The sequence below is a fragment of the Acinonyx jubatus genome, chromosome B1, assembly GCF_027475565.1.
Source record: "Acinonyx jubatus isolate Ajub_Pintada_27869175 chromosome B1, VMU_Ajub_asm_v1.0, whole genome shotgun sequence".
NCBI classification, from domain to species: domain Eukaryota; kingdom Metazoa; phylum Chordata; class Mammalia; order Carnivora; family Felidae; genus Acinonyx; species Acinonyx jubatus.
Window position 1 is genome coordinate 108,592,696 of NC_069382.1, and position 16,230 is coordinate 108,608,925.

Genomic DNA, 16,230 nt, shown 5'->3' on the forward strand with positions numbered 1-16,230 from the left:
ATAACAGTGTTAATAACTTGATTCTGTAGCTGCAACCTTCTCTTATGAAGCAAACTGCCTCAGGGCCAGCGGCTGCTCATTTATTTCACTATATTTAAATCAATTGCGGAGGCAGACAATAAATTGTGTGTGCTCTCTGGTCATAAAATTGGCATCTCAAACTGCAAAGGCTTCTACAAAGATTTAACAGCTCCCCCTTTCGGGACGGATTCTTCTTTGTACCATCATGTGCAGGGAAGGTGTGGAGCTGTAAATAACATTCTTTTTCTGTCTTCTTGTTAAATTCTGTTTTACCATCGTATAGTTGGGTCCAACTTTTCAGCCTCTGTAAAGCTCCCACTTATTGCTTGAGGCGAATTCTTTTGTCTGAGCAGCGGAACAAGATAACCGACTTAATCTTCCTAGTAACACGTGAGTCGCCATGTATCATTTTAATCTGCAAAACACTAGGGCTGAGTAGTGTCACATGCTGATTTTACTTTTCTATGAGAAAGTGACTCCCTGGTTCAATGATGGATTGCTTGTTCTCTTTAAACAACAGTCAAGATGGTGAATGCCCTGGGGTGATAGACAGAGTGTGCAATGGGAATGGGGGCAAATCTGATGGGCCGGTTCAAGTTCACCTGACAAAGCTGGAGCAGTCTGCAAGCAGCATTCGAGAAAGGATTATTCACACTGGCATTATGGTTTTGAATGCATTTTTCTCCTTGTGCAGCTGCGAAGCTCCCTCACACTGAAGGTTTATGCACCATAATAAAGAGATTTATTTTTTTTTTCTCTCACTCTTGCTTCTTACACTTTACACCTAGTTTCCACTGAACCGTTCAGGCAGAGGACATCTGTATAAGCAAACCATACAGAACAAACATCCTCTCCAGACAATAGCAGTGCTAAAAGACAGTAACAAAAGCCTGATATTTCTGATGTCTGAAGGGACAAAAATTACATCTCCTGAAGTTGAACACAACTCCTGAAACTTAGCATTTTATATATTGTCATTTGATGCTACACACAAAAGATTAAACTGAAAGGTAATTATTTATTCAGATTTAGCAACATGATAATGGAAGTTTTCTAGAATTGACTTGAAAATATCCCAGTATCCGTTTTGCTGTGGGCAATAAGCATTAAAGAATAGGAGTGGGGGAAGAAATTAGAAAAGTTTAAACATAAATTTCTTTATAAATTAGAAGTACAACTGAGGAAATTCTATTTGTCTTTCTTTCCTTCCAATTTTCCATCCTTGTCCATCCGCTTATCTATCCTCATCCTACCTCGTTGTAGAATGGTTTCCTGAAGTCTGGAGAGCTCAGACATTCTTCTGTAATTAGGACATAAATCCTTATTGCCTCTTGCCTTATGTAGCAAGAAGTAGTTAGCTAATAAGCAGTTATTGGGTATATAAAATGCATAGAATTAGCATTTGCTTATTCATTTAATTTACTTATTCATTCAATTATTTAAACAAAAATGAACTGTTTAAGCACCAACTATTAAGCAGACGCTAACATAGGCAAGTGCTGTGGTACAACGGGGCACAGGGCTCCGTTTAGGCTGGTCAGATAGTATATCCTCCAAGCCAGCCTCTAATGATCCCTGATCCCTGCCTCCTGGTATTCATGTGCTTTTGGTCTCTCCCACATGGTATCACAGTTGGTCTGTGTGACTAATAGAATATAGAAGTGATGGCATGTCACTTCTGAGACTACATTATAAAAGACTTGTGACTTCTGTCTCTCTCTCCTTTGGATTTTTCACTCTGATTGAAGCCAGCTGCCATGTTGTGATATGGACTGGCCCAGGTGATGAGGAACCGAGGCCTCTGACCAACAGCCAGCAAGGAAGAGGCCTCCTGACCACAGTCACATGAGAGAGCTTGGAAGTAGATCTTTTGGTCCCAGTCAAGCCTTCAGATGACTGAAGTCCCAGCTGATATTGTGATGGCAACCTTAGGGAGACTCTGAGTCAGCACTATCCAGCAAAGCCACTCCCCAATTTCTGATCTGTGGAAACTTCAAGAGAATAGCCTTTTATAATCTTCTGTATATAATAATCCTTTGTCATTCAAAGCCTCTGAGTTTTGGGTTAATTTGCCATGCAGCAATAGAGGAATAATAAAGCCGATAATTATAATCCAGCTATAGTGTAGATAATATGACGTAAGTGTATATTAGCTTCCATGATAACTGTGCAGTGATAGTTGCACAATTATTGTGGTAGATCAAAGGAGGGGTACTTAGGTTGTAGAGAAAAAAAGAATGGGAATAAAGGACATCAAGGAGGATTTTTTTGAGTTTACTTATTTATTTTCAGAGAGAGAACGAGAGTGCATGTGCCAGCACGAGTGGGGGAGGGGCAGAGAGAGAGGGAAAGAGAGAGTCTCAAGCAGGTTCTGTCCTGTCAGTGCAGAGCCTGATGTGGGGCTCCATCCCATAAACCCTGAGATCATGACCTGAGCTGAAATCAAAAGTTGGACCTGTAACTGACTGAGCCACCCAGGCACCTCTCAAGGGGGAGTTTTTGAAAGAAGTGTTGGTTGAGGTGAGTCTTCAAAGATGTGAAGACATAGGGGTGACTGTCCTTGTAGGCATAAGCATGAAAACAGTCACCAAGTGACAAAAAAGACTGTAGTGGGGTGGGCAGAGGCAGGGTGCCTTTGGACTGAAACCATTAACAATTCAGTGTTTCTACAGAGAAGACTACAAGACTAGGAGGAGTGTTGGGCTAAAAGAGAAAGCCCTATATCCTCATCTGGTAATGTGGACTTTCTACTAAAAAAGAGAACCATTCGAATTTCATATTAAATACATTTTTTGGTTTAAGTAGTACCTGCTTAATCCAAAAATTATGGAAAATATAGATGACAGAGAAGAAAACATAAGTCCACTGCCAGAAATTCACTAGCCAGGGAAAACTACAATAACCAACCCATACATTTGTATGTTTTTCTATTTACATATACATACATACTGATATTGGGAGCAATACTATAAATTCTGCTTTATAGATTGCTAGTTTTTACTTTAAAGTTTATATACAATTAAATATTTTTGAAAACATAAAAATTTCAATGGATGAGTAACATTTAGCCATGTGGATGCATTATAATATATAATACTATCCCCCTACTCTTTTAACTTTTAAATTATTTCATTTTTTACTATCATGAGTAAAGATATGATAGACACATTTGTATTTGTTCACATTTCTGTTCTTTCCTCATTAGAGATTCGTGGAGGTACTAGTGGGTCCAAGAATGGACAACATATGTTGTCAAATTCCTTTCCATAAAGGCTGCTGTAATCCATATTCCCGTTGTCAGAGTTTCTTCCAACCTTTCCAGAATGGAGTATGAACTTTTAACATATTTGCAATTTGATAAGTGAAAGTAGTATTTCCTTTTTGTGAATCCTCTGTTCACATCCTTTCTCTTTTTCCCCTTATTTGCGTTTCATAGTAGGAGTTAAAGCAAGTTAATGACATAGGAAGATTTGTATTTAAGAGAGACCACCAGTATCTCGGAGGACAATGTGGGGCAACACCAGAGTCTGAGATCATGCAGATCTCAGTTAAAGTACTGGTCATAGAGATAGAGAAAGAACTGTATTCGAGAAGAGCTAGACTGAAGAATGCAATATAGGGGCACCTCTGTGGCTCAGTCAGTTAAGCAATTGACTGTTGATTTCAGCTCAGGTCATGATCTCATGGTTTGTGAGATCAAGCCCCACCTTGAGCTTCTCATCGACAGCGTGGAGCCTGCTTAGGATTCTCTCTCTCTCTCTCTCTCTCTCTCTCTCTCTCTGCCCTTCCCCCACTCACACATGCTCTCTCTCTCTCAAAATAAATAAACTTAAAAAAAATAAGAAGGACGTGATCAATTGTGTCAAATGCTGCTTATAGATAAGAAGAGTACTATGAATTAAATTATTGGCTAGTAAACTTGAGGTGAGCAGATTTGGTTGAGTACTAGATGATAGACCTTCTCCATGTTTCCTCCAAATCTTATGTTCTTTCTTTTGCTTTTTCCAACCCTTTATCTTTCTTCTGCATGTTGGCTAGTTTCTTCACATTTACCTTGCATTTCAATAATTCTTTCTTGAATTATGCCTAGTTTGTTGTTTAACCTTTCTATTAAATCATAAATATCAATGACTGTATTTTTCATTTTCTCTAAAGACAATCTGGCTCTTTTTAAACCCTTCTGGTCTTTATTGTATTTATACAAACCTTAAAAATATTTTAAAAAGTCCCTTTATTATTACTTTTATATGAACATATATGTATAACAACAGTTAATAAAAGTAAATGTGTAACAACATTAAAGGGAATGATAACATAATTGTATAACATAAATGTATAACATAAATGTATAACAACATTTAATAAAAGTAAATGTGTAACAACATTAAAGGGAATGATAACCAACACTTTCTAGGTAGTGATTGCCTCTGGGCAGAAGAGGAGGTGTAGATTAGGGAAAGGTCTACTGGAGGCTCAACATTAGTATTACATTTAATTTCTTAAGCCAGATGTTGGATATATTGGTGTTGGTGTAAATATATAACAATTTAAAGAGATTCTTAAAATGTAATTTTCTGCAAATTCCCCTCAGTAGTACAATTTGTACTTAAAAGAAAAAGTTTATTTATTTTGAGAGAAAGAAAAAGCACAAGCACAGAGGAGGGGCAGAGGGAGAGAGAGAGAGAGAGAGAGAGAGAGAGAGAGAGAGAATCCCAAGCAGATTCTGCAGTGTCAGAATAGAGCCTGACAGGGGGCTTCATCCCGTGAACCTTGAAATCATGACCTGAGCCAAAACTAAGAGTCTGACACTTAGCTGACTGAGTCCCCCCAGGAACCCCTATTTCTGCTCTTTTTGATATAGAAATATGCATTATTTCATAACCTTCCCTCCACTCAAATCCCTCATGTTGCTAGCCTCATCTCATTCAACAGATAGCCTAGACTGTTGACTTCAAAAAGGAAAGGGTGCTCTGATACGTGCTTTTCATCAACTTCCTTCTTTATCACCTCAAATTTCCAATTTCTTCATCTATTTGTGTTACCTGTTTTTCTTTTGTGTTGGTAGAGATACTCACATTTTCTTTGTAAATGTAAAAACCTGATCTTTATTCCTGATCTCTTCTTCTACAACAAGGGTTAACAAACCTTTCCTGTAAAGGCCCAGGTAATAAATATTTTTGACTTTGTAGGACACACAGTCTTTGACGCAACTCCTCAGCTCTGCCATTGTAACACAAATTCAGCCACAGATAATATGTAACTGAATGAGTGTAGCTCTGTTCCAATAAAACTTGGAATGGTGGCAGGATTTGACCTAAGGGGCCATAGTTTGCTGATCTCTGTTCTACAATATCCAGAGGGTCATTCTGTCAATCAATGGCTTGTTTTAGCTGTCACCAATCTCTTCGTTATCCTCAGGCCCTCACTCAATACATATTCTATTTCTTCTTGATTTTTCTGCAGGACTTCACACTGTTGAACACTCTTTCTTATATTCTTTCTTGATTAGCTTGTTTGACAAATCACAGTTTTCATCATCTCTACCAACCCATTCTTTGGTTTATCCTTGGTATTTCTTCCTTTTTGTCACCTTCCAATGAAAAAAAATGACATTTAAAAAATATATGCAAAATGAGAAAGGCTAATATAATGAATACTCATGTACCTGTATCCCTGCTTCAACATTACCAAAAAAGAACCAAGCTTTTTTCACTTCCACCTTCACTTTTTTTTTTTTTTGGCTTTAGTATTATTTTAAGATACCACTTCACTAATTTTATCTAACACTCAGTAAACATTAAAAATCCCTAATTGTCCCCAAAGTGTTATTATATCATTGATTTATTGTCCCACTTTTAGTGATATAGTTGATTGAGGTGTAAGTAACATCAGCCTGATTCCTCCATTGTAAAGTTCTTCTATCAGTGATCTATCAGTGATTTTTTCCCAGGTCTATTATTTCATTAAGGGGTGTATGGTGATTTCCTTTTGTTTTTTTTTTCTTTTTTTTTTTTAGAGAGAGAGAGAGAGACCATGCATGGGGGATGGGCAGAGGGATAGAAAGAAAGAATCTTAAGCAGGCTCCATGCTCAGTGCAGAGTCTACTGCGGGGCTTGATTCCATGACTACAGGATCATGACCTGTGCTGAAATCAAGAGTCAGATGCTCAACAGACTGAGCCACCCAGGCACCCCCATGATATTGCTGTTTTTTAAAACAAAATTAGGGGAGCTTAGATGGCTCTTAGTTTTGGCTCAGATCATGATCTAATGGTTGGTGGGATTGAGCCCTGAGTCAGACTCTGCCTGCTTGGGATTCTCTCTCTCCCTCTCTCTCTGCCCCTCCTCTGCTAGTGTGCATTCTCTAAAAATAAATAATTAAACTTAAAAAAAAGTTAAAAAAAACCCCTTTATCAGATCCAGAAAGCTTTCCTTTGTGCTTAGTTTGCAAAGAGATTTTTACCATGAGTTGATTTTCAATAAATAACCTTTTTTTTTGCATCTTTTGAGACTATGATTTTCCCTCTTTATTTTTTAAAAAAATTTTAATGTTTATTTCTTTTTGAGAGAGAGAGGTGGGGGGAGGGGCAGACACACACACACACACACACACAGGATCCAAAACAGGCTCCAGGCTCTGAGCTGTCAGCACAGAGCCCGACGCAGGGCTTGAACTCATGTAGCACTGTAGCACGAGATCATGACCTGAGCTGAAGTTGGACACTTAACCGACTGAGCCACCCAGGCACCGCTCCCTCTTTATTCATGAATAGGATGAGGTTTTTCCCATTTCTTTAATAAACTTGTGTTGGTTTGGGTTGTTTAGGAGGCAGATGCCAAAAAGGGATTAGACATACATGATATTTATTGGGAGAAATGACTGTAAAGGCTCAGCAGTGGGAACAAGAGTACACAGGTCTGACATCTGTGAAAGGAGAAGGCAAAGGAGGGTTCGGCAGGAAGAGTCTTAGAGGACAGCAGTGTTAAGTTTTTGATCAGGCCAGTGGGAAGACTTCATGTGCAGTTACCTGTTTAAAGTGTCCTGGCCTTGCTGAGTCAGTGGCTGAGAGCACACTGGGGAGCGTGACTTCACCATGAACTCAGCAGTGGACCCAGTGGAGTGGAAGCTGGATTCCCAGTCAACCACACTCCCCACAGCAGCAGATCTGAATTGTTCTCACTTGCCCTGACGCAGTTGTGAACAGATGTGTGCAGTAACCCCTGTGAAAGCTCTATCAAGCATCCAGAAACTTCACATATGTAAGTCTGAGTCACATCACCAGGTAAACACTAAGACTTGCAGAAGTAATACTAAAGAATGAGGGAAATTTAGAATGAATTGTGGAGGAGGGAAAGGGTGAAAACTAGTTGCAGCCCCAAAGCCTAACTTCAGGAAAGGAACATCTCACCAATATCCATATTCTAAGTTTTTTTTTAGCAAGATCCTGGATGAGCTGCCCCCCCCCCCCCACACCTGTGTGAAGAAGCAGATCTGTGTGCTGTAAGGAGTGGACTGTTGTGGCTGTTAAAATGCACTATTCTTCATTCACACCTCTCACAAATGTAAATGCACTAGAAGAAAATATGGTGGGGGAGGGCCCTGGGTGGCTCACTTGGTTGAGCCTCTGACTCTTGATTTTGACTTAGGTCATGATCTCAGGGTTGTGAGATTGAGCCCTGCATCTGGCTTAGCAGAGCCTGCTTGGGATTCTCTCTCTCTCTGTGCTCATGTGCTCTCTGTCTCTCTCTCAAAAAAAAAAATATATATAAATATAAATATAAATATAAATATAAATATAAATATATATATAAGTATATATAAATATATATATAAGTATATATATAAGTGTATATATATATAAGGGTATAAGTATATATAAGTATATATATAAATATAAATATAAGTGTGTGTGTGTATATATATATATATATATAGTGGGATTAAAATAAACCCATGGTCAGGAGGATCTACATATGACATGTAACCTAGGAGCCATAAAATAAAAGATTAATGAATTCAACTGTATTAAACAAATTCTGCATGGAAGAAAAAGTTTCATATGAAGTCAAATGTCAGATGACAAAGAGAAAAAAAAACTGTAACTTCTATCACAATGTCCTGAATTCTTTAATATGTACAGAGAACTCCTAAATATTGCAATAAGAAAAACACTCATGGTATCAGCATTGATAGTGACAAAAAACTCCAAAATCTCAATGGCTTAAACACAAAAGTTTATTTCTCATCTGTTTTGTGTCCATGATGGGTCACTTGGGGGCCTTTCCCGTGTTGCCCTCATTGTAGTACTTATGCCGATAAGCAGCTGTCTCCTGACATATTCTTGGTAATTGTGGCAGAAGTAACTCCATAGCAAGTCACACTGGCAATTAAATATGGGTCTGAAATGGATAGGCACTAATTCCTCTCACAAGTCATTGGCCAGAAGTAGTCCCACAGCCCTGCCTAAGTCTGAGGGGACCAGGCTTCACTATACTGTGTGTGCCTGGGGGAAGAGAAAGACCCAGCTCCCGTGAGTGGCACCAAGCCCATCCCATTACCACACCAGATAGTCTATGACTTATTTGGTTTCTCAGCTGAAGGTCTTGTCAAAGAAAGACGATGGCATATTTCATTACATTTCAAATGCTGGTGATTAAAGAAGTAAAAAATTCCCTTCTTTCCAAAATTGGTAGTGACATCGTTCTGATCAAGAGAGTGAATCTGGGGATCTGTCAGATAGATAAGCCCTTTTCCATTACTAGTCACCCAACCTAAAAGAGAAATAAATATGTATGAGAATTAAATCCTCTACAAATGTCAGTAATGTGTTTCAGAGAAATAAAATGTATATGCTTAAAGAGATATTTTAAAAACCTGGTCATAATGGTTTACTTTTAATAAATTTCTGCTAAGGGATTTGGTATTGCATACTCCAATAATTGGTTTAAAAAGGGAAACTAAATGTTGAGTAATTAAATTTGTCAGCTATGACATACCTAGATCACCAATTTTCAAGGAATTAGAGAGCAGTAAAATGCACTTAGTTTAATTACTAAGATCACAATATATTGAATATTTATTTCATGATGCATAAGTTTATTTAGTGCCTAACTCATTAATTCATATATTCATCTGTTCATTTAACAAATACTTATTGAGTATACATGCTGTACAAGACACTGTTTTGAGTACTGGGGATTTAGCAATGAACGAGTGAGTCAAAAATTCCTACACTTGGGGTGCCTGGGTGTCTCAGTTTGGTGAGTGGCTGACTCTTGATTTTGGCTCAGGTCATGATCCCAGGGTTGTGTGATGGAGCCCTGAGTCAGGCTTTGCACTGAGTGTGGAGCCTCCTTAAGATTCTGTCTCTCAGGGCCCCCGGGTGTGTCAGTCGGTTGGTTGTCGGTCGGTAGGTTAAAGGTCAGACTTCAGCTCAGGTCTTGATCTCCCTGCTCATGAATTCAAGCCCCACATAGAGCTCTGTGCTGACAGCTTGGAGCCTGGAGCCTGCTTTGGATTCTGTGTCTCCCTCTCTCTCTGCCCCTCCCCCACTCATGCTCTGTCTCTCTCTCAAAAATAAATAAACATTAAAAAAATTTTAAGATTCTCTCTCTCTCTCTCCCTTCCCCACTCATGCACATGCACTCTCTTTCTCTCTCTCAAAAAAAAAAAAAACCAATAAAAAATATCCCTACACTCATTGACCTAATATTCTGGTGAAGTGGGACAGATTAAGAAGCAATATAAGTACGTAAAATATATAATATGGCAGAGAGTGATGATAAATGCTACAGAAGGGGAGTAGACAAAATCTTGGGGAATGGTCATAGAATCATTATTAAAAATAATTATAATAAACCTCATTTATCATTTAAATGAAGTAAAGAGTATTGGCTCTTATATCAGTATAATAGTTCTGATATATAAAATACTAGATGAACTGAAACAAAATTAAAATATAAATGCAGAAAATTTTTAAAAAGTCAGATTTTTGTACACACAACTTTCTGTTCCATAATGATCACCATTTATGAAACCCAATATCACACTTGTAATAAGGGTAAAGGGCTAAAGAAATGAAAGAGTGGAAAGATTTTCACATATTTAAACATGCAATATTAAAAAACCTACATCACTCAAATACACTTAAGTGAAATTTTAAAAAGCTGTTGTGGATTTGCTCTAGAATTAAGCTCAACAGAATGTGAGGCAGATCTGCTCACTGATTATGTATTACTCTAGACACTTGTAGAACCTTTACACATTTTTTTTCAGACAGCACTTGCTACATATAGTAAAATCAATTTATTAAATTTATTTATTTATTTTTAAGTTTATTTCTTTTGAGAGAGAGAGAGAGAGAGAGAGAGAGAGAGAACAAGTGGGGAAGGGACAGAGAGAGAAGGAGAGGGAGAGAATTCCAAGCAGGCTCTGCACGATCAGCACAGAGCCCGATATAGGGCTTGAACTCATGAACCATGAGATCCCGACCTGAGCTGAAATCAAGAGTCAGATGCTCTTTATCCACAGGATACAGGTGTGCTGTTTTGAAGGGACACATGCACCCCCATGTTTATAGCAGCACTATCAACAATAGCCAAAGTATGGAATGAGCCCAAATATCCATGGATGGATGAATGGATAAAGAAGATGTGGTATGTGTGTGTGTATATACACACACCACCACCCCCCGACACACACATACACATTGGAATATTACTCGGCAATCAAAAAGAATGAAATCTTGCCATTTGCAACTATGTGGATGGAACTGGAGGGTATTATGCTAAGTGAAATTAGTCAATCAGAGAAAGGCAAAAATCATATGACTTCACTCATATGAGGACTTTAAGAGACAACACAGATGAACATAAGGGAAGGGAAACAAAAAGAATATAAAAACATGGAGGGGGACAAGACAGAGGAGACTCATAAATATGGAGAACAAACTGAGGGTTACTGGAGGGGTTGTGGGAGGGGAGATGGGCTAAATGGGTAAGGGGCACTAAGGAACCTACTCCTGAAATCATTGTTGCACTATATGCTAACTAATTTGGATGTAAATTTAAAAAAAATAAAAAAATAAAATTAAAAAAAAAACTAAGAAAAAAAAGTCAGATGCTCAACCGACTGAGCCACCCAGGCACCCCATAAAATCGATTAATTTAATTACACATAGTAGTCTAGGCACTGAACAATCTATTAAATAATGACTGGAAGAGCTAGTTACAAGATCTCATATTTACATATGAATAACACTAAAAGTAAAAAAATAATCCCCAATTTCACATACCTTGTAAATCGACCACAACATCTCTATGATTAGAAAACTCGTAGGAAAAATGGCCGTATGCCAAGCCATATTCTGTAGCTTTGTATTCTGTTTTAACCACTTTCGCATTATTTGATAATTTTACAAATTCTCCCAGGATATAAGGTTCCACACTTATACATCCCTTTATTGTCTTGCCTTCCAAAATCTGAAAAATAGAAATGGGAGACAATACACTGCAATGGCTAGGAAGGCTGCAGGCTCTGGGGTCCAGTAGACCTCACTTTGAACCCAGGCTTTGCCACTTAGGAGCTTTGTTATAGATTTTGGTTTGCCCGCTTGTAAATCAGGTATTATAATAATAGCCACTATAGGAGTGTTAAAAGAATTATATGAGAAAAATGCATGTAGGGTGGTTAACACATTATGTGATATATAAGAGAACCTAAAATTATTATTATTCTTTAAAATGCTCACATAAAAATGAGGCCATGATGGGACCTACCCCAGGGAGTTAGCCCGTTTGGATATGTGGATGGATCATGTGCTGGGACGCGGGACTGGAATGTCAGCTAAGCGTTTGTGTGTATCATCTATTTTGCAGAGTTGTTTCAAAGGTTAATGTGTTAAATGTCTGGCATAGTGCTTGACATAAAGAAAGTGAAAAATGGATGATAGCTATTATTAGTGGTAATAGAATATGGGTCTAAAAATGTCTCTGGCCAAAGTAAAACAAAATCCTTTAGGTGTGAATGAGCTAAGGATTCGATATAGTTGGGGAGGCAGAATATTCTTGATCCAAATAAAAGAAAAGTCAGTGGAGGCGGATTGTTGCCTGTCTATATTTAAAGAGATATCTTAGTGAAAACACATTGGTCTTGATGGCCCCAGTAGGTAGAGCTGTAATTCACAGGTAGAATTCAGAGGAAGACAGATTTGGGCTAAATCTAAGAGCTTTCTAACAACTAGAATTATTTGAAAGTGAAAAGGTAATAATTATTTGTCCTTACTAAAGTGTTTAAGCTATGACTTAGTAATCACTTGGTTACAAGGGGTGAGGTCCAACAGATGTGAAACAGGGAATGAATGCATCGTGCTGAGGGAATAATTTGTACTACATATGATCTTCAGGGTCCTTCTTCTCTCGTTGAAAGTACAGACAGTACACAAAGGAAGGATACTACAAATGCCAACTTGACCATGTATGCAGACCAGATACCAGAATTAACAGAGTGATTTGGGAGATCCAACATCCAAATTGTATATTCAGGGTAGAGAGGGTCTTAGTTCTGACATGTCTAAGTGGATAAAGCAGACGAAGTAGATGAAGGAGTCTGGTAACTGAGTTTACTGGATTTTACCAGAAATCTCACCTGACATATATTCATAGGCCTGTTTAAGCAAACCATTACTCCCTTTAATCTCACCAGTAATACTGTGGACGGGATATAGAATATCTGTGTTGGGATCTTTTGTTCATAAAGCCTCTTGTTAAATTCTGTCACGTAGTGCTGTGCGGTCATTTGCCGTTCCACATCAGCGAAGTGGTGCCAGAGCCCCTTCTGCTCCTTATATTCTTTCCCAACATACCTATGACCAGAGGAAAAAAATACAAAAAGAAATGCAAAAGTGATCCTACCATAGAGTAAGAGAGCAAAGACCAAAGAAGATACACAAAACTGCTTGAAAGATGTTACTCTTTCTCTACCTTAGACAGTCAATATTATCTTGAATTCTCCTATGACTCAAATAATCTTGTGAGAGCCTCCTGAACAACAGAACATAATTCATGCTAGGTGACTGTGATGGTTAATTCTATGTGCCACCTTCACTTGGACATAAGGTACCCAGATATTTGATCAACCGTTATTATGGGTGTTTTTGTGAGGTTGTTTGGGGATGAATTTCACATTTGAATCAACGGACTGAGTAAAGCAGATTGCTCCCCCTAATGTGGATAGGCCCAATCCAATCAGCTGAAGGACCAAATAGCAAAGGACTGACCTTCTCCCAAGATAGACATTCCTCTTGCCAAACTGCCTTGGAGCTGGACATGGGTCTTTCCTGCCTTTGGACTTGAAGGGAAACATCGGCTCTTCCTGGGTCTTCTGCCTGTTGGCCTTGGCAACTACACCATTCGTTGTCCTGGGTCTCCACCTTGCCAACTACACATTTTGAGATTTTCCTGCCTCTATAATCATGCAAGCCAATTTCTGACAATAACTCTCGTCTGTATATGTTTGCATCTTCTTGGCTCTGTTTTTCTGAAGAACCCTGTCTGATACACTGATCCAGGATAATACTGATTATAGAGGAAATCTCCCCTTAACGAATCAGCCTGCCAGGCTTCCTTGGTAAGCCAAGGGAGCCAGGATGGGCACCAGAAAGTGCAGACTCTGCAACCAGACTTTTACTACCTGCAGCGTGGTCTTAAACAGGCTAAGTAAACAATCTGAAGCCCTCCTCTACCCCTTCCCCTTGCGAGTCCTTCATCTCTACAAATATTTGTTTGCATCATCACCTATTATGTGTATAGCATTGTGCTAGCCAGACCTGAGTGTTTCAAAGAAAGTATGAAATATGTATATTTCAAGGACTTAGGCATACTTGGAGACAAAATAAATGAGGCAGTAAATGATTAAGTGTTGAAAGGAGCAAGAAGTAACTATCACACTTTACTGAGGTTTATATTTGCTATACGTCGGTGTGAATTCATGAGTAATTCACATGTGTCCAGAGCGACCTCCAAAAATCAAAGGGAACTGTTAGAGTTTCAGGCCTCAACTAGAGAAAACTCTCTCCAGAAGTTTCTGAGTCCAATAAGATCATGAAATCCACGTTGGCTGCAGTTTTGGCCATTCAGCCTCCTGGGGATCCGAAAAGAAACCTGACAGGGGTGGCTGCAGAGGAGGAACCCACATGGCATCAGAAAGCAGGCTGCAGGGGACCAGCTGTCCTAATAGAGGTATTCCGTCAGTGCTGTGAGCATTTCTGCTATGGACGGACCTCTGGGCTGCAAGAACTTTGAACCCGTTTGGAACTTTGAGCAAACCTTGGTACAGGATCATTTCCCAAGCATTCTGTCAGAGGACCTCCAGTGCTAGGCACAGGATCATCAATCTGGGAATGTAGACCCATTCTTTCTGGCATCTTATGCCATTTTGCTGGGGTCATTTTTCTTCAGTAAAGATTTGTTACCAGTAAACTCTTTTTTCTTTGACTGCTTTTTAAGATTGTTTCTTTGTCCTTGGTGTTCTGAAGTTTGACTACAATGTGGCTAGAAGTGGACTTATGATTGTCTCCCTTCTTCCCTCCCTTCCTTCCTCCCCTCCTCTCTTCTAGTTTCTTCCCTCATTCCTTTTCTATCCTGCTTAGGATTCATTGTGATTCCTGTATTTGAAGATTAATGGGTTTTGGCAATTCTGGAAAATCATCAGATATTATCTATTCAAATAGATATTTGCTTTGTTATCTTTTTCTGATCAGACATATATTGGACCCTCTCACTCCATCTTCCATGTTTCTTATTCTCTTTTATTTCCCATCTCAGATCCTCCTATGATGCATCCTGGTGTATTAGCTTCTTAGGGCTGCTGCAACCAAGTGCCATAGATTGGGTGCCTTATACAACAGAAATAGATTCTCTCACAGTTCTGGAGCCTAGAAGTCCAAGATCAAGCTATCAGCAGGGTCATGTTCCCTCTGAAGGCACTAGGGAAGAATGTTTTCCAGTCCTCCCTCCTGGCTTCTGGTGGTTCCTGCCTTATGGCAACAATAACTACAATTTCATATGCATTCTCCTTGTGTGCATATCTCTCTCTTGTTTTTTAATGTTTATTTATTTTTGAGAGATAGAGAGACAGAGTGTGAGTAGGAAGGGGCAAAGAAAGAGAGAGACACAGAATCGGAAGCAGGGTCCAGGCCCTGAGCTGTCAGCACAGAGCCCGACGTGGGGCTCCAACTCACCAACCGCAAAATCATGACCTGAGCCAAAGTTGAATGCTTACCTGACTGAGCCATCCAGGCACCCCCACGTGCATGTCTCTCTTTAAATTTCCTTTTTAGAGGGGTGCCTGGGTCCCCTCTGTCCCCCTCTCTCTGCCCCTCGTGTGTGCAGGTACATGCACATTCTCTCTTTCTCAAAAATAAATGAACATTAAAAAAATAAATTTCTTTTTTATAAGGATACCCATCATAGTGGACGAAGGGCCGACTCTACTCCAGTACGACCTCATCTTAACTAATTAATCTGCAATGACTCTATTTCAGTAAGATCCTAGTCTGAGTACAAGGGGTTAGGGCTTCAACGTATGAATCTGAGGCTGAGGGCACACAGCTGTTAAAAAGTCATTCAACCCATAACACACGGCTCCATCATTGGATGCAAGTTTCTTAACATCTTGCACCTCAGTTCCCTCATCTGTGAAATGGGGATAATAATATTAACCTCATAGGGTTTTGTGATGATTGATTAGATTAGTATAAAAGTGACTTAAAATGAGGCTTGGCAAGTATATACTTGGTAAATATATTTATTGTTTCTACTATTATTATCATCAACAACCTTTTCAAGAAATGTACTTCCACTTTTTAAGAATCACCCAATTTCTCTCTCTCTTACTTCCTCTCTTCCTACTTATTTCTTAAATTATGTGGATTTGGATAAAGAGCAGGGTTCACCTTAAAATTCTTGGCTGATAGGTCTTTTCCAATACACAGATGATGTAAAAGTAGGCCTCAGACTCAACGGGGAAAAATAGTAACATGGTTACTAATTTTTCAAGTAAGTTTTTGCTTAAAGTTGTTGTCAAGAACTAAGGCCAAATTAAAAATTTTCCAGGTGTTTACCTCAATGGAGTTAGTATTTTTTTAAGAAAACTTTTTCCTTGAGGACATAGCCATTCCTGAATCCTTGCTCTATATGGATGGATGGTATC

The 16,230-nt window shown here is 38.9% G+C and overlaps 1 protein-coding gene across 13 annotated transcripts in view; it reads right to left on the reverse strand.

Annotated features, from left to right (window-relative positions):
• Positions 1-4,666: 4,666 nt before the first annotated feature.
• The window catches only part of ALPK1 (alpha kinase 1), a 134,262-nt gene continuing 122,698 nt past the window's right edge, over positions 4,667-16,230 (reverse strand). For 12 of the 13 annotated variants that reach the window (XM_053217053.1, XM_053217058.1, XM_053217055.1 and 9 more), the window contains 3 exons: positions 12,721-12,883; positions 11,315-11,501; positions 8,235-8,792 (listed from right to left, as the gene is read on the reverse strand). In XM_053217053.1, the coding sequence (XP_053073028.1) occupies positions 8,593-8,792; positions 11,315-11,501; positions 12,721-12,883 (550 nt within the window). In that variant the 3' untranslated portion in view covers positions 8,235-8,592. Of the gene's footprint in view, positions 5,612-8,234; positions 8,793-11,314; positions 11,502-12,720; positions 12,884-16,230 lie in introns of those variants that run through there. The other variant, XM_053217060.1, reaches the window with a different exon arrangement.